The 18,868-nt window shown below is 44.9% G+C and overlaps 1 protein-coding gene across 1 annotated transcript in view; it reads right to left on the bottom strand.

The window, feature by feature from the left end:
- LOC126260669 (post-GPI attachment to proteins factor 6) overlaps positions 1–8,997 on the bottom strand; it is a 140,154-nt gene extending 131,157 nt beyond the window's left edge. Inside the window, exon 1 of the mRNA XM_049958006.1 lies at positions 7,417–8,997. Within this exon, the coding sequence (XP_049813963.1) occupies positions 7,417–8,997 (1,581 nt within the window). The remainder of the gene's footprint in view (positions 1–7,416) is intronic.
- Between the last annotated feature and the right edge of the window lie 9,871 nt (positions 8,998–18,868).

Genomic DNA, 18,868 nt, shown 5'->3' on the forward strand with positions numbered 1-18,868 from the left:
GTAGACTTAGAGAAAGCTTTTGACAATGTTGACTGGAATAATCTCTTTCAAATTCTAAAGGTGGCAGGGGTAAAATACAGGGAGCCAAAGGCTATTTACAATTTGTACAGAAACCAGATGGCAGTTATAGGAGTCGAGGGACATGAAAGGGAAGCAGTGGTTGGGAAGGGAGTAAGACAGGGTTGTAGCCTCTCCCCGATGTTGTTCAAATGGCTCTGAGCACTATGGGACTCAACTGCTGTGGTTATCAGTCCCCCAGAACTTAGAACTACTTAAACCTAACTAACCTAAGGACATCACACACATCCATGCCCGAGGCAGGATTCGAACCTGCGACCGTAGCAGTCCCACGGTTCCGGTCTGCGCGCCCAGAACCGCGAGACCACCGCGGCCTGCCCCGATGTTGTTCAATCTGTATATTGAGCAAGCAGTAAAGGAAACAAAAGAAAAATTCGGAGTAGGTATTAAAATTCATGGAGAAGAAATAAAAACTTTGAGGTTCGCCGATGGCATTGTAATTCTGTCAGAGACAGCAAAGGACTTGGAAGAGCAGTTGAATGGAATGGACAGTGTCTTGAAAGGAGGATATAAGATGAACATCAACAAAAGCAAAACAAGGATAATGGAATGTAGTCTAATGAAGTCGGGCGATGCTGAGGGAATTAGATTAGGAAATGAGACACTTAAAGTAGTAAAGGAGTTTTGCTATTTGGGGAGCAAAATAACTGATGATGGTCGAAGTAGAGAGGATATAAAATGTAGACTGGCAATGGCAAGGAAAGCGTTTCTGAAGAAGAGAAATTTGTTAACATCGAGTATAGATTTAAGTGTCAGGAAGTCATTTCTGAAAGTATTTGTATGGAGTGTAGCCATATATGGAAGTGAAACATGGACGATAAATAGTTTGGACAAGAAGAGAATAGAAGCTTTCGAAATGTGGTGCTACAGAATAATGCTGAAGATTAGATGGGTAGATCACATAACTAATGAGGAAGTATTGAATAGGATTGGGGAGAAGAGAAGTTTGTGGCACAACTTGACCAGAAGAAGGGATCGGTTGGTAGGACATGTTCTGAGGCATCAAGGGATCACCAATTTAGTATTGGAGAGCAGCGTGGAGGGTAAAAATCGTAGAGGGAGACCAAGAGAAGAATACACTAAGCAGATTCAGAAGGATGTAAGTTGCAGTAGGTACTGGGAGATGAAAAAGCTTGCACAGGGTAGAGTAGCATGGAGAGCTGCATCAAACCAGTCTCAGGACTGAAGACCACAACAACAACAACATGTTAAAGAAGCTGTAAACAATTTTCGATGTGAATATTAATATTTATGTCAAATTTCAAGCAATGTTACAACAATTGAAATGTAAGAAACATTGAAACTATTGTAAGATGTCGAAGTTGTAATGGTGCGTCTGGTCCATACGTAGGCAATGTATTAGGATATGTAGAATGCAAAACCTTTGGTGAATACCCTGTCTGTAGGGGAGCGGTAAAAGGTGGATGACAGGCGAGCGCGGGAAAATGCACACGGGCGCTGCACGGCATAACGGGCTCAGCAGTAGTAGTATTCGGAGTTGGGCATTGATCTGAGCAACACGATCTGGACCGAGGAGGCTCTCCTGGAAAACGTGATTTCGTTGAGCCTCGGGTGTGCCGTTTCCGACGCCTATACAGCATGGCAATATTCCATAGGCACTAAACGGAAAAGTATTGCGACGCTAAGAAGAAGCAAAGTGCCGATACATCAAGAGCCATTGCTGTGATTGTATGTGTGCTCTGTGCCTCGCCATCTCGCCGCCTGGCAACCGCCGCATCGATTCGAACAGGTTGAACTTTTTAGTACTGTATTCGTATGGACCAGTGTTACTTTTATTCCATACTGTTCAATAACAACTTAAATTTTACCAGAACTGTCCTATCATTTAATTATCCTCACAACTAACCTAGCGAGGGTCCTTTCCACATGTTGTGCAATCCGAGTGTCCCGAGATGAAGAATTAAAATTTATGCTAATAATAATTACCTGCAGACCTAGCTATGTTAGAATGATGTTTAAAGAACTTTGTTGTTAATGAAATAATAAACGAATAATATAGGTCTGACAAAGTTGGAAGATAATGTTGAAATTGGTTTAGTAATGAAGTTTAATTAATTTGAGACAAAAATAATGGTAGTTAAATGAGCAGGAAATAAGACAAAAAGAGTAGTAACTCATATATTGGAAATCTTGAGTGCTTAATGATGTCAATAATCAAAATTATCAATACAGTGATCATAACAGTTTCAGGGTCCCCACCCTTCTTTCTTATTATTCATTTGAATTCTGAAGTGTACTGAACTGATTTGACCAGCAAAGTTAAAGTCAATATAAAACCAAAATTTTTCAGTGTTTTACCTTTTTCAAAATTGACATTGTATGAGTGTTTCGAAAGTGCTATTTCTAGGGTAACCTATGCCCGATTTTAATCCGGTCAATAGACAGTACGAAGTCTTGTAGTAAACATTATAGTGTAATGTTATGTATTTATGATTTATCCATATTGGTACAGAAAGTGAAATTATCAGTTCAGTAGATTTTCCAGTTCTAAAATTTACCATATTATGCAGTATTGCTACGTATTGTTTGGCATGAACGTACATCAACTTGTACAGCGAAGAAACTTAGTTAATGCCTAATTAGGCTGGCGACCGTATTATTAACAAATAGGTAGCATCTTCTGTGTTGTTTCTTGTCCGTCCTAACGTGTGGTTGCACTTCGGACTTGCTTGACGTATCAGTGTTATTACTGAGTGGGTGTAAGTCTGATTTTGCCTCCATTCAGGTACACGCGGTCAAAATCTATACAAAAATCCTTTCTTTTAAGGTGAAGCCCGTCAACTTACCATAGTACAGGCTTTAAAGAGTATCGTGTGCAATAGCACAGTGTTATACATTGTGCAACAGGAAAGAAGGGACCCTTTTGAAACAGGGAACGCAGTTACAACCACGTTTAACAGGACTGCAAGGCACGCAGTCTCACGCTCCAACTTCCTCACCGGGTGCACGGGCCGTGATGGTGCCAAGAGTACAGGGCCTGGACCAGCGAGGAGTGGAGTCGTGTGTTCTTCTTGAAAGAGCGTAGATTCAGTCTGAGTAGTGATTTGGGACGTACCCTCATATGGCGACTGACGGGAACACATAATGCACCCAGGAATAGTGTCGAACATCATCGGCGTGGTGTCCAGGTGTTATGGTGTGGGGAGGCATAATTCTGCGTAGAAGTGCTCACCTCCAATCCTTGAATATGGTTCACTCATCGGTCAACATAACTGTGACGCTGTACTCCTTGCACATATGAGTCTTTTCAGGAGTGCACTGGGCCCTAACTTTATTTTTATAGAAGATAATCCGCGACCACATCGAACAATGCGTGTGACACCGCTCTTGGAACGAGAGGATATTCAGCGAACGGACTGATGTGTCTTTTCCCTTGACTTTTAATCCCATCGATCACGTGTCGGATGCATTGGGAAGACGTATTGCAGCGCGTGCACATGCAGCAACGACCATCCCGCATCTGTCAACAACGCTGGCAGAGGAATGGAACGCCCTGGCTGAAGAACTCCGTACCAGCCTTGTGGTCACCAAAGGAGGATGTTGCAGAACGTGTACTGTCATCCGTGGTAACCTCACGCCCTATTAAGAGCCGTGTCCCGCCCTACACGGTCCAGGGGACCATCATGAACGATGGTGACTTCAGTGTAATAATTGCATTTGAATAAAACTGTCATTTCTGTTCCTCTCATTATTTATTTAAGTAAGCTTCTGCACTATACTGAACTGTTCTTTCTATATACATGGTGGTCCATCTCAAGTTTCGGATGAGATTATCTCGAAAACTATACAGCGGGTAAAAATAGTGGGTAAGACAAGTTCGTAAGCTCAAATGGGGACATAAATAATACTACATGTGACCTCCAGCCCCGGCCCCCATGGTTGGGGCGGGGGCAACTTTTAAATCTTAAACGGAAACACCAATTTTTTATTGCAGATTCGGACTCTCCTTAAAAAAGTAATCAAGTTTTGTCTGAAAACATTTTCTTAAACCATTGACAGATGGCGTTGAAATTGAGAATCATTAAAATTGGGGAAGAACTCCGATTTATGTAGAATGATCCGAGAAGGACGCATCAAATCGATACAAAATGTGCACCAATTCTTTCATTAGTCCAAATTAATCTTTTTTTTGTTTTTGACAGAGGGGGGCGGAATGGTATCAAAATCTCATTAGGGAACTCTTCACAACTGCATTACTCACCCGACTGTGGCGCTACCGTGGCCAAACTGCGAACTATGGCTCAGAATTAAGGTCGGTGCAATGTGATCAGACGTCACTTCACTTTCGGATTGTGAACCGTAAACTTCAATTGACGAAAGTAAATCATTCTTTAGCGAAACATGGCTCACTATCCTCCTACAGAGAATCTTGATATGATGTTAATTGTAGGTAAATGCCTTAACAATTACGCTGCAGCTGCGCAACTGTATGCGGATCGTTTCCCAAACAGACGACATCCAAGTGAAAACATTTTTCGAAATTGCACTCAACGAACTGTAAATGGATACATGCACCGTCCACCTCGTCGTCGCGCATACAATGAAAATGACTCTCGCACCCTTGCCGTTTTCGCCTGTGTTTAACTGGATCCCGAAATTAGTAGTCGTGCGATTTAGAGACAAACTGTAACACCGAAATCAACTGTTTTGACGGTTTTGAAGGCACATAAATATCATGCGTATCGTATCACACTGACGCAGGCATTAACGCCGAAAGATATGCAGATACGCGTGCATTTCTGCCTATGGGCCTTGGAAATGATAAGAAGTGACAATGATTTTTTTAGATACGTTATGTTCACCCATGAAGCCTCATTCAAAAACAATGGCGAATTAAATTGTTATGATTGTCATTATTGGTCCCCTGTCAATCCACACTGGCACAGAACCTTTGACAATCAACAAAAATGGTCGTTAATGGTCTGGTGTGGAATTTTAAACGGTTACTTGATAGGACCGTATTTTTTTGACCGAAATGTTACTGGGGAATCTTATTTACAATTTCTCCGCTATGATTTGTTGGAGCTAATGGGAGACACTGATTTAGAAACTAGGCAGCGAATGTGGTTCCAACAGGCTGGAGCAGCTCCCCATTATGGTAAAAATCTGCGGAACGTTTTAAATTTACGGTACCCCGGTCGGTGGTTAAGACGCGGCGGACCAATTTAGTGGCCTTCACGTTCACCAGACCTAACATCTCCTGATTTTTTCTTGTGAGCTTATTTAAAAAATTTGTTTATGAAAGACAGCCCACAACCCGAAACGAAATGGAGCAACGCATTCGAAGAGCGTGTGCGGCCATATCACGGGATGTACTGCTCAAAACTGTGGATAACTTTCGCAGACGATTGACTTTATGCACCGAAGCAAATGGGGATAATTTTGAACAATTTCTTCGTGGCTCATATCATAAATTAAGCACCACAACATGTGAGAGGCAAGGGGACTCACACTAATGAGGCACCCCATGGGAACACATTCTACTACGTCCATGTCGTCGTTCCTGGGTAACGCTAAAAGTAGGATACAGAATATTTTGTACAAAAATAGCTTAATTTGGCATAACTAAAGAATTGGTGCACATTTTTTATCGATTTGATGCGTCTTTCTCGGATAATTGTAAATGGATCAGAGATCTTCTCCACATTTACTTTTTACTCGATTTCAGCGCCATCTGTCATTGTGTTTCACACAAAACGTGATTACTTTTTTTTGGATAATCCTAATCTGCAATAAAAAATGGGTGTTTCCATTTAAGATTTAAAAGTTGCCCCCCGCCCCAGTCAAGGGGACGGGGGCTGGAGGTCACGTGTAGTATCATTTGATGTCCCCCTTTGAGCTTACGAACTTGTCTTACCCACTATTTTTACCCGATGTATACTTTTCGAGATAATCTCATCCGAAACTTCAGATGGACCACCCTGTAGATAGGTTACACCTACGGCAACGTTAAGTATGAGATTCTTTCTAGTTGCTCAGTTCGTTAATAACTACTCTGCTTGCCGATGATGTTCTGTTGGGTGGAGTTCATTAAGCTCCATTGTCAGATTATTATGGCTCTGAGCACTATGGGACTTAACATCTCAGGTCATCAGTCCCCTAGAACATAGAACTACTTAAACCTAACTAACCTAAGGAGATCACTCATATCCATGCCCGAGGCAGGATTCGAACCTCCGACCGTAGCAGTCGCGCGGTTCCGGACTGAAGCGTCTAGAGCCGATCGGCTACCGCGGCCGTCTGTCAAAGATTTAAAAAATGTTTCAGACAAAACTTGATTAATTTTTATGGAGAATCCGGATCTGCAAAACAAAATGGGTGTTTCCATTTAAGATTTATAGGTTGCCCCCCACCCCAGCGAAGGGGGCGGGGGCTGGAGAACACGTGTAGTATCATTTGATGACCCCCTTAGTTTTCGAGATAACCTCATCCGGAACTTCAGATGGACCACCCCGTATGTTCCAAGTTTCATACAGCTATGTTATTTGGCAGTGACACGTCATTGTTGTTGTTGTTGTGGTGGTGGTCTTCAGTCACGAGACTGGTTTGATGCAGCTCTCCATGCTACTCTATCCTGTGCAAGCTTCTTCATCTCCCAGTACCTACTGCAGCCTACATCCTTCTGAATCTGCTTAGTGTATTCGTCTCTTGGTCTCCCTCTACGGTTTTTACCCTCCGCGGTGCCATCCAATACTAAATTGGTGATCCCTCGATGTCTCAGAACATGTCCTACAAACCGATCCCTTCTACTAGTCAAGTCGTGCCACAAGCTCCTCTTCTCCCCAATTCTATTCAATACCTCCTCATTAGTTATGTGATCTACCCATCTAATCTTCATTTAATCATACAGTAAAGCTGCATGCCCTCGGGAAAAAATTGCGGCTCTAGTTTCCCCTTGCTTTCAGCCGTTCGCAGTACCAGAACAGCAAGGCCATTTTGGTTAGTGTTACAAGGCCAGATCAGTCAGTCATCCAGATTGTTGCCCCTGAAACTACTGAAAAGGCTGCTGCCCCTCTTCAGGAACCACACGTTTGTCTGGCCTCTCAACACATACCCCTCCGTTGTGGTTGCATCTACGGTACGGCTATGTGTATCGTTGAGGCACGCAAGCCTCCCCACCAACGGCAAGGTCCATGGTTCATGGGGGGAGGGGGGGGGGGTGTGACACGTCATGTGAACCAGCAGTTTACACTGGAGAGCAAAAATTAAGGAAGAAAATAGCTTTGACACGTCATGTGAAAGCTATTTTCCTCCTTAATTTTTGCTCTCCAGTGTCAACAGCTTGTGGGCATCAAGCCTAAATACACACACACTAACCTCCGAGTCGATGACGAAGGAGACGGCGACCTGGGTGAGTCCGGTGCACTGCTGGTAGCTGACGGAGCCGTTGGCCTGCGCCCAGCACAGCGGCTGCAGCGACAGGTACCAGGCGCCGGGCGCGGGGAACGGTATGTGCACCTTGGCGGCGGCCGCCTTGCTGCTCGTCGAGTTGACGGCGAGCGGCTCCTGGATGCCCGACGAGAAGCCCGGGGCGACGCAGAGATCGCCGGCGAGCGGCTGGGCACGCGTGCCGTGCGTGACGCACGCCACCACCGACACGTTGAAGCCGGAGCCGCGCGCCGTGGCGTTGCGCAGCTGCGCGTCCAGCTGCAGCTGTAGCTGGACCGTCAGCGTACCGCCTACCTCGGAGACGGGGCGCAGCGCGAAGCCCAGTACCGTCGGCCCGGCGGTGGTCACGTTCAGCGCCGGCGGCGACTTCCCGTCTGCGCCCGGCACCAGCACGTAGTTCAGCATGAAGAACGGCGGGTACGACTGCTTCATCAGCGCCACCTGCGGCCAGCACTCGTCGCAGCGCGCCGCCTCCCCGACCGCCAGCGCAGTCGGCGTGGCGGAGGCGTTGCCGGCCGGCGCCGCGACGTCGCTGGTGTTCAGCGATAGGAAGAATGGGGAAATCGCCGTCTGCACCGTCGACACGTCTACGGAGAAGGTCACCGCGCTGACGTTCCTCTTGGACGATTTCTCGGGCAGGTCCAGTACCAACGCCACATAGTGCCAACTCTCCTCCCACGGGGCGAAGCTCAAGATGCAGTCTTCGGCCGAGACGATATCTTCACTGTCACAGGTCTTCGTCAGTGTGCTGTTATCGCCCGTGTCCTCACTAGTGGGGAGCCCGCCGGCCCGGACCAGAACCGTTATCGAGGGACACCCCGATTGGCAGCGCTCTACCGTGACGTTGACGGTGACCTCCCACGTGGCGGCCGGCACGTACACCGAGTATTCCTTCAGCAGCGGCTGCCCCACGGCGGCTTCCACCTGCTGCGGCAGCGGCTGGCCTATCGACAGCACGGCGATGTCGTCAGCGGGCGCCTGCAGCACGTCCAGCGTGGACTCGAGGAATGTGGTGCACGAGGCGGTCAGCCCCTGCTGCGTGATCTTGTCGTCGTCGGGGTCGGTGTAGCTGACGTAAGAAATGACGTACCAGTCGCCGGCCAGCGGGTAGGTCACGTTGACGGCGAAGGTGCGGCCGTCGCTGAGCGCAGTGCCGGCGTACCACGGCCCGCTGAGCACGGGCGCGAAGTCGTCGGGGAAGAGCGCGCCGTCGGGGCTGACGACGGGGAAGCTGCCGGGCCGCAGGTCGACGGTGACGTTGCGCGGCGAGCACGAGCCCAGGCCCGTGCGGATCTCCTCCGTGGCCGTGAACGAGAAGACGGCGAGCCGCGCGCGCTCGGGCACCGCGTACGGCAGCACGGTGACGTCGCGGTACGCGCGGTACGTCGAGATGTCGCGCCGCGCCGAGCGCGCCACGCGCCGCAGCGCGCCGCCGTCCGCCCACGCGGCGCCTCCGGCCGCCGAAGCCACCAGCAGCGCCACCAGCCACCGCGTCACGTTCACGTCCATGGTGTACGGCAACCGCTACTCGGCCATCTGTAACAACACAAAATGCACCTCATATCGCTATTCACCGTGAAATTCGTTAGGGTCCCCTTCAATCGGTAGGAAGGGAGCCCATACGAGATCATGAACAGTTTCCGCCAGTTGCGAGTGCCGTTCTAAACAGGCTACATATGAAAATCGTGTCGAGACCCGGATTTCCCGCCTTACGCGAGTGGTCGCTGGAATGTGTCTTCTTATAGGACAACTATCCAAGGATTTCTACCCAATAGTATCCAAACAGCAGACTCTGTACACTATAGTTTGTGTAAGACTAGTATTGCCTTCTCGGGGCATGTTGTCTCTGAAAGAGGTGTACAGGTAGATCAGGAACGGACACGAGCTATTAGAGAGTTTCAGCCTCCCGCGATAAACAAGGTGTTGCCCGTTTCGTGGGTATGTGTAATTTTTTTTTCGTAAGTCCGTCCCTGTTTTTGCCTTGTTAGCGGATCCCCTCAGTCAGTTACGAAAGAAAAATGCTAAGTTCCATTGGGGCTTCCAGTAACAAAGTGTCTCCCGACAGCACATGATAACCACGGCGCTGTTAACTCGGGCGCTCTTAACAAGTGCCGGAAGCCAACACACACAAATCTTAATACACAATTCTCGCTTCTTAAAACAAAACAATAAAAGCCAAGCGCACATGAATAGTCAAACCACAGTCTTAGAAGTGCCTTAACGACACCAAACGCGACTATTCCAGCAAGTTAATAATAACACAGTGAGATAAAAATAACAGAACATACCACTAAATGCTGTTACACAAACCAAATCGACGAGATCGTGTTGTTCAGGTCCCAGAAGACCACATATACCAAGCAGCAGTAATTCACTAGGCATATACTGTCCAAAACTGCCTTTCTTAGGCAGACTTTACCTAACACATCAAATGCCAAATATACCACACATGAACGCAACTCCGGGCAGGTAACAGGGACCACCTACGTGAATTCCTTCAAAAAGGAACCAACAAGCACCACCAAAGGTAACGCTGAGCAGACCGGGTGGGCAACGACCCACTCAGCGGGATAACCAAAACATACTCCAGCTGAGCAAATAAATTAGTACCCACAAATATCGTAAAGTGCCCCCCCCCCCCACACACACACAGCAAAAACTTCCAACAACGCCATCCCACATCAGTATGAAGTTCAGAAACCGCTGCTGGAGCTTCCAGCGGAAAATCTGACGAGCCAACCGAGCCCACACCCTAACCTGGAAGACGACTCCGAAATTCAGCAACTAGTTGTCTCCGCGCTAGAGTATCACAGGACCCCACCGGTCCTCCACATCAGACAGGCAGGCAAAACAAGTACGCCGACTCCAATTAATCACCACCGCATGGCCAGCACAGCGGCGAGTCGCCTCTGCCCCAGACCACTCTGCTCATACTGCGAGGCACAACAACCTTAGCGCTAGTCACCAGCAGCTCAGGCAGAGCCGACGTAATAGCAAATCAGCACCGGAGTGCCACCCGCACCAGAACAGCGAACTATAATCGATTATAGCGCGCGCTCTAAACAAGATCACAGGATAGCGCTGCGCGCCATATCAGTCCCTTTAAACACTTTCGCTTTCCGCGCACGACTCACGGCCAAACTCAAAATACTGTATGTTCTGGTGTCCACGTCCCATAGTGCTCGCATACAAATGTGACGAGCAGAAACCAGGTCGCTCACTGTACCAGAATCGTACGATTTGTATGCGAGCACGTTGGGACGTAGACACTAGGGCATCTGGAAATTTGAGTCTGGCCGTGAGTTGTGCACGGATAGCCAAAGTGGTTAAGGCGCCCGCTCGCGTAAAGCGGGGAAATCCAGATTCAAGTCCCGGTCCGACATAAATTTTCATATATTACTAGTAAAACGTATAGCCGGTGTACAGTCGTATTCATATTTTGCGAATACAATTAATGATTTAATACGGCTGTCAATTGTCTGCAGTGTGTGTTCTAACGGACTTGCATTGAAGTATGTTAAGACACTACCCTACAACATTATATGATCAGTTTGTTGTACTGTAAGTTTGTTTGTTTAGGACCCCTTTTCCTCAGGAGCGGGAAAATGTGTGAAGGTGAAATTTGTTACGTACTGCGGTCTACGGTCCCTTGATAATGCAAAAAATTGAAGCTTCTAACTCAATGCAATCGAAAGATACGGGCATTTATGTCACATATTTCGATACCTGCAAACTCATTCGTCAAAATATGTAGGGTGCTTCCCGCTGGCCTAGAATCATGAAATTTGTCAAGAAGCAAGGTTTCACAGTACAGGTAAAGAAAGAAAAACGAAAACTTAACTTTCATCACATGAAAGCTATCATTTTTTCCACCATTTGTTGTCCACCTGTCCGTTCGTCCACCCGCCTGTTAAGCAAAATGGTTGAAATGGCTCTGAGCACTATGGGACTAAACATCCGAGGTCATCAGTCCCCTAGACTTAGAACTATTTAAACCTAACTCACCTAAGGACATCACACACATCCATGGCCGAGGCAGGATTTGAACCTGCGGCCGTAGCAAAAAAATGGTTCAAATGGCTCTGAGCACTATGGGACTTAACATCTGTGGTCATCAGTCCCCTAGAACTTATAACTACTTAAACCTAACTAACCTAAGGACATCACACACATCCATGCCCGAGGCAGGATTCGAACCTGCGTCCGTAGCAGCAGCGCGGTTCCGGACTGGGGCGCCTAGACCCGCTCGGCCACAGCGGCCTGCGCCTGTTAAGCCCTCTTTTTTATCAGGAACGGGTAGAAGTACCAAGTTGAAATTTATATAAAATAATAAGGTCTATGGTCCCTTGGCAGTGTGAAACATTTAAGCTTTTAAGTCTTGCAGTCAAAAAATTCGGTCATTCATGTCAAATACTTTAATATTCCCAAACACATTCAGCAAAACGTGTAGATGAACCATCTACGTACAAAATTAAGTTCGTAACGAACCCTACTCGCACTTACTTAACTGTCTTCTTCTCCCTCATTTTTTCACATTTTAACACACACACACACACACACACACACACACACACAAATTAAGTATACCTCTTAAAGGAAACAGAGTATCCGCGTGTCACACCAATTGTTGTACTACGACTGGTTTCGACTTCTTATTAAATTAACACCACCGACATTTTAGCGCCAGTAGCTGCAAGGTCAGCATGGCCAGCTGCCTTCTCCTCTCTACGACTGGGCGTTGCTTTGCCCTCATCATTATTTCACTATCATCGACGCGCAAGTCACCTACATGGTGTTACATTAAAAACCCTTTCACCCAGCGGCGAGCCGCCACACGACAGACAAGGAGAGCGTGAGAGTGAGAGTGAGAGTGATAGAGAGGGGGGAGAGGGGGAGGAGAGAGAGAACAGGAAACAATAATTATAATACGGTTACGGCTCAGTGGCAAATGCAAATCTTTCGACTGGTCGCCAATTGGCGACATCCGTGTCCGCAACGTACCGCACTTATCCAGTCGGGGGAAGGAGACTTACAGTTTACCGTGGAGTCCGAAGCATGTGACATTCCCGGCGACTCCTCGCGTCGTTGAGAGAGGAAGGTTGGATTAAACTCGGATTGAGAATTTCGATGGCCCGACCGGGGTTCGGTCCAGCGAACAGGTAGGTACTTTACCTCTAGACCAGCAGGCCCGACATTAGACGATATGAATACGTTACACAGCAACAGATCCGAATTATCTGACAATGACCCGAGGCTGAAAAACACAATAATTTCGATTTTTTTATGCTTCTTTTATTTAACCAACCAGGCGACAACCAATGGCTTTACTTTTACAACCACCAGTTTCAGCTGTGACATACAACCATCTTCAGACGACATGAATACGTTACACAGCAACAGATGCGAATTATCTGACAATGACCCGAGGCTGAAAATCACAATAAAATAATTTCGAATTTTTTTTATACTTCTTTTATTTAACCAACCAGGCGACAATCAATGGCTTTACTTTTACAACCACCAGTTTCAGCTGTGACCTACAGCCATCTTCAGATCTCCTAATAAGAAAACAAAACTAGGAACAACAGCCTGCACTAACATTGTAAAACCGAAAGACTAGGTACGTTGTCCAAGACGCGACGCACACTAGCGACTGCGACGGGTCGCTACGTGACGTCAGAAGTTGGCTGCTGGCGCATGCGCAGTTCGAGTTTGGGATACGACGCGCGACTGTTGCGGCAGCTGCCGCAGCACTGCACCAGTGAGCAGTGTTGCGACGGAAGTCGGACGACACAAAGACGTACGGCTGCCAGAAATATGTCGAGCCAGTCAAGGAAAACTGAAATGAGCCACTCACAGGATGTGATGCTCTGTGAGCTGGTCTCGCAACATCCTTGCCTTTACGATTTGAAGAACCCTAAATATAGGGACACTTTGTTCAGAGACAGAATTTGGGAAGAAATTGGTACACAGTTGAAACTGGCAGGTGAGAGAAATATATATTATTTTCCCATTAATGCAAATTTTTCAGTCCTGTTATGAAAATCAGTATAATCCATGCAGATGTAGAATTAGAATGATAAAAATGAACTTGCAAGTCAATTTTCGCATTACTCTTTTTTTTACGATAAAAATTGAAAACGACAAGTACATTACAAAATGAAAAATCTAAAGTACAACGAGAAAGTTACATTTTACAATACCTTTACTTTGAAAGTAAACGTTAGATTGGTGTCTTGATATTAAACTAATTTGAACGTTTTTTCGCTGTTGAAAAACGTAAATTTTTGACATTTGTTGGTTTTGCTAGGACGTCTGCTTCTACTTGGGTATCCTCGTCCAGGTTCAGAAGAAAATAGTAGAGGTGAGTAATTTATCCTCTTCCCAAGAATGAGAAGAAAATATATTGAAGGCAGCATGTCTTTACTTTTAAGAAACCTACATTTCGTGGCGTTTTAAATGAAATTGTCAAGAGCATATGGAGAAATATTAGTAACTCATACCGGAGAAATATATGACATAAAATGGTTTCATTAGGTCCAAATGTGTCAGCGAAACAAAACAAATGCATTATCTACCGTGTGATGACCACTTGATTCACGTTGCGCGTCGACAGAACTGGCGGCTGGTCGCGACGCTCCCGGAGATATATGAGCCCAAATCAAGGAAACGGAGATCGATATCATTCTGATCTCAACTTTAAAAATAATGTCGATATGTTAGCTTCTTTTCATCGGCAACGATGTATGACCTAACGTGAACCATACGCAAAGTAGCCAGCGACAACATTTTTCACAGTACACAATTCAAATTTTATGCAGTAGGTTACTTGTAAATTAAATACCGGAATAACTGTGACGAATATCGGAAAAATAGACACCTTATTATCAAGCTGTGATGTGAAACTGTAAGATACGCAAACATCAATTTTTTGTGCCTTTTACTTTCCTCACAATCGATAGAGAAGTAATACACAGCGAAAAAAGCACGCAAAACCGGAAAAGATACTTTTCAATTTTTTAAAGTAGAAGGAGAATCTGTATCGAAAAAATAACTCTGGGAGCCGATGTAACTTTGGTGCATTAACATACAGTATTTTTTACAGCAAGAAAATCGGAATTCTTATTTTTCTTATGTATTTGAATCCGCCGCCGCCGACCAGAGCTTGGGAAACAGCGACGACTCCTGTCGTGTTGGCCTTGTCGCCTTCTGCCATGATAGAAGAGGAGGGGGCAGCGTCGTAGTCGCAGCCAACTGTCGCGTCTTGGACAACGTAGCTTTAGGAATATTATACAACATTTTCAGCATAAGAAGCGTCGTTACTCGGACGCGCGTGCGTTGTCGTCTGCTCACTGTAACGAGTGAATAGAAGGTATCTACAAACAAGGATGTTCAATAAACACTAGCAGTGAGGGTCTGTAAAGGGAAAACATAGCCGTTGTTTTCCCCTGCACTTGGCGATGTCAGTTCCTGACTGGCTGACACTTCCGGTTATATTGGGCTCTCCTGTTACGTGTGTCTCACAGGATGTGTACGTCACAGCACTGTGCTTTCACCTGCACTCTTCGAAGCCAACAGAGAGAAAAAAAATTGTCAGGCTCCTGCTGAAAGGATAGCTGCTAATGATGGGACAACCGACTGCCATTGACAACCGATTGCCCAGCCGAAAATTTTTTCGTCTCGTCGGTTTTTTTCAGTCGAGTGAAACAAATTATTGATACTAACTATGGCCAGCTCAGCTATACAAATGTTGTTCCCTCACTCTTCGTGTTTGGTTAGCTTCACTCAACGTGAGGCAACTGGATGACAAGTCTCTTGACGTTTTCATTCAGGTGACGTTGCGCGGCGAGCACGAGCCCAGGCCCGTGCGGATCTCCTCCGACATTTCGCTTACAAGGTCGCAAGTTCGAAAGCGATGTGTTGGCAATAATGACAGGAAAAGTATTAGCTGCTAATGACTCACCACACTCAGCGGAAGGTTCAAATGGCTCTGAGCACTATTGGACTTAACTTCTGAGGTCATGAGTCCCCTAGAACTTAGAACTACTTAAACCTAACTAACCTAAGGACATCACACACATCCATGCCCGAGGCAGGATTCGAACCTGAAACCGTAGCGATCGCGCGGTTCCAGACTGAAGCGCCTAGAACCGCTCAGCCACAACGGCCGGCTTAGTTATCCTACTTCTTCCAGTTCTGTAGCACTGTTTAAAGTTATGCCACTATCCACTGTTTCTCTTGAAATCCCTATAATCTGTGTTGCTTGTAATTTATTGTGCATAACTTAGTAGGTCACTAACATGCACATCTTGTAAAAATCCGTCTCGTACTCCCTTGAATAACCATAGTTATTCTTATGCACTAAACGGTCATATTTCTTTGGACCTTCTCGAAATCTGTTCATAATTGCTTTTTTTAAAAAAAAAATACGACTCTGTTAGTTACTTGGCCGTATTGCGGATAGCTTTGAGCCCAAGTTCTCGTAGCTTTTCATATCTAAGGGACCACTGTTGTAAGTAAATAACATCAAACAGCAATCTGCTTTTCGTGAGAAAAGGAGATTTCTTGGCACACAAACTTCCTTCAAACTACACGTCCTGCTGCATCAAAATTGGTCAGAGGAGTTCAGCACCATACTATTATACAAGAACATAATCCAATTACTGCTATTTAGAAATTATGAAAGGTTGTTACGCATTGAATGAAAATTATAGAATGCATTTCCTTCCCTGCATTTTAGTGAACTTTGAACACTTACAGTTCAGTCGATTGATAGCCGGCGACGACAATGAAGTTCACCTCTTTTTCCAAAAAACAAGATATTTCTGTTCTTCACTTCCAGAAAATTTGTATACATACATGTTTGGCAACTATTACACATACTTTACTCGGTTTCATCACTGAAATAGCAATTTTCATTAAATGTAACCAAACGTTCTGAGCGACGGCCTAGCAACACGTCCTCTTTCCACAAGATACAGATTAACAGTCCTCTTTTTTTTAATAAATCGTCTTTTTTTAGAGTCCATTCTCAAAGATTCACAAGTAATATCGTTGAGGGGATTGCGCGCTAAAGAGTTTCTTGCTGTCCAGATGCGCTTCACTTCACTTCAAGTACTTTTTGAATCAAATTTACATTTACGGTATTTACATACATTACTGAGCTTCTCAGAATAAAATCAGGCACAAATTAGTTTTAAAAAAAGGGCAGTGAAGCTCACATAACATTACAGATATTGTGGTTGCATCGTAGACAAAATGTGATGCGTCAAATGCTTCCTCACATTCAAGGCGTTCTTTGTTATACTTTCATACATTAACCCTGACTGACGTTGCCAACTGTTTTAAAGACAAATGACGTCTTATTTTAAGGAGAGGTGAATAAAAAGGCGAATTTCTAAAACAAAGTATTTTCAAGATTTATATAATTACTGTAGTTACTTACGAAAGATGGATTTTCGGTTACTTTTAAAACGTTAATAACTGGTGCTACATTGTAAATTTATGTTTAAATTAACGTGAACAAAAAACGTGTAAGATAGATTTTTTATTTGTTTGATGACATAGTCACTTACTTTTCAAGCGTTTACAGCCACCTGTCGGAAGTAGTCACATTGGCCATAATTTGTTAATTTTCTCTCAATTTCTTTGATTAATATACCTTCAGAATACAATTCATCCTTGCAGATTCTCACGAGTTTCACACCGCAGTGTATAAAATGTGCACCAGGTTGCCGACACTGCATTGCTGTACCGGCGGCCAGCAGTGAAAGAAACCTCCGTTTCCACGTTGCATGCATGGGAAGTAGTGCGAGAAAATGGAACATTTCTGCACTGACTCACACAACAGTCACTGTGCTTACAGCTGTGATAACGAGGTAAGCAAAATGCTTCTCGTTCGCAAACAGCGGTCGTTCAAAATGAGCGTTGCAACTGAAAATTCCGCCAAATAGTAAATCCGTTCGCTAAACTGTTGACATTCGTTGCGACTTTTGTATAGTACACGAGACCTAGAGCGAAGAGAGGAGGGTTTGTGCGTCAATCGCATCATTCACTTGTGTAGAGAGTCGAATGTTTGTGTTGTTGACAATAGTTTCTGTCCGTCTGCAGCCAGCAATGACATGGTACAGAGTATTGAGTAGAAAATCGATAAAATCTACGTTTCACAATATTTCAGTGCCGGACAATTTTTAGCAGATTTCTCAGCGTATTTAGCAAAAGTAATACGAACGTGTGCTTTTAAGTTTTTTTGCACAATTGCTAAAAGTAGTTAGCTATAGCTAACAGAGTTTGACTTTCGCACAGAACTCCTATAATACAATAACAGGGAAATTTATGGCAGCAGTGTAGAAATTAGGAAAAATCTCTCTGATGACGCTTTTGGATGCGAAAAGCGAAATGCTAGTAAATGCACATTCAGTTTCGTATATGACGATGTCAATGACTAGACAAACAGTAGATTCATAACTGAAGATCGCACATGTCGAGATGAAAGCAAAAAATACTTAGCATTTACCTGAATCCGATTTTTGCATGTTTACCCTCTTTCTAACTGCCAAATACGGTGTGGAAGAGACATCTGATAATCAAAAGGAGACAACTATGACGCTCCTTCTGAGGACAGAAGTAATGTCATGGCCGTGTTACGACTGAGGAGAGATATCTGGAAGGGGCATCCTTTCAGAGACACGAAACTCTCTTCTCCGTCATGCTGTAAGGTTTGGTAGACGGTAAAACTGCAAGAGGCTTTTCGAAAAAAAAAAACAAAAAAAAACATGTAAGGCAGGATTCCTGACGAGAAATAATGCAACATTCGTGGAATCCAAAAGCGAACGACAACGTTCATGTGAGAGATGCAGCAAAGCAATCATACGAATTTAAAATTTAAAGACGAAGTAGATTTTCTTGTCAATTGATTTTGCCCGATTACACAACTCAAGCATATATCAACTCCGTTCTCAGATAAAAATAATATTTCGTCACAAAAAATAACTAAATGATGTCGTACAGAGATATACTATGATGTTAATGAAAAACCATCGTCTCGCTCATTCGGTTTCTTTACTTTCTCCTCGTACATCAATCAAAAGTTTCGATCCCGCGGGTGGGATATTCTACAAGAATTCGTCAAAAGTCAGAATTTCAGATTTTCACAAGACGCGGCAATTCAGCCACCCTGAGAATCCTCGAACATTTTAGCAGCAGTGGGACCGAAAAGTTGAGTCAAAGGAGAACCAGACAATTTAAATTATAGGGCCTAGCAACCAAGATTCCACTTTTACTGATACTGGCCATGAAGTTCTCTGTTGTTGCGCATGCCTGCGCAAAATCTAATTAGCGATGGGCCGAACGCATGACAGAAAACGAAGAAAAACGCACG

This window comes from Schistocerca nitens, chromosome 5 (assembly GCF_023898315.1).
Source record: "Schistocerca nitens isolate TAMUIC-IGC-003100 chromosome 5, iqSchNite1.1, whole genome shotgun sequence".
Taxonomy (NCBI): Eukaryota; Metazoa; Arthropoda; class Insecta; order Orthoptera; family Acrididae; genus Schistocerca; species Schistocerca nitens.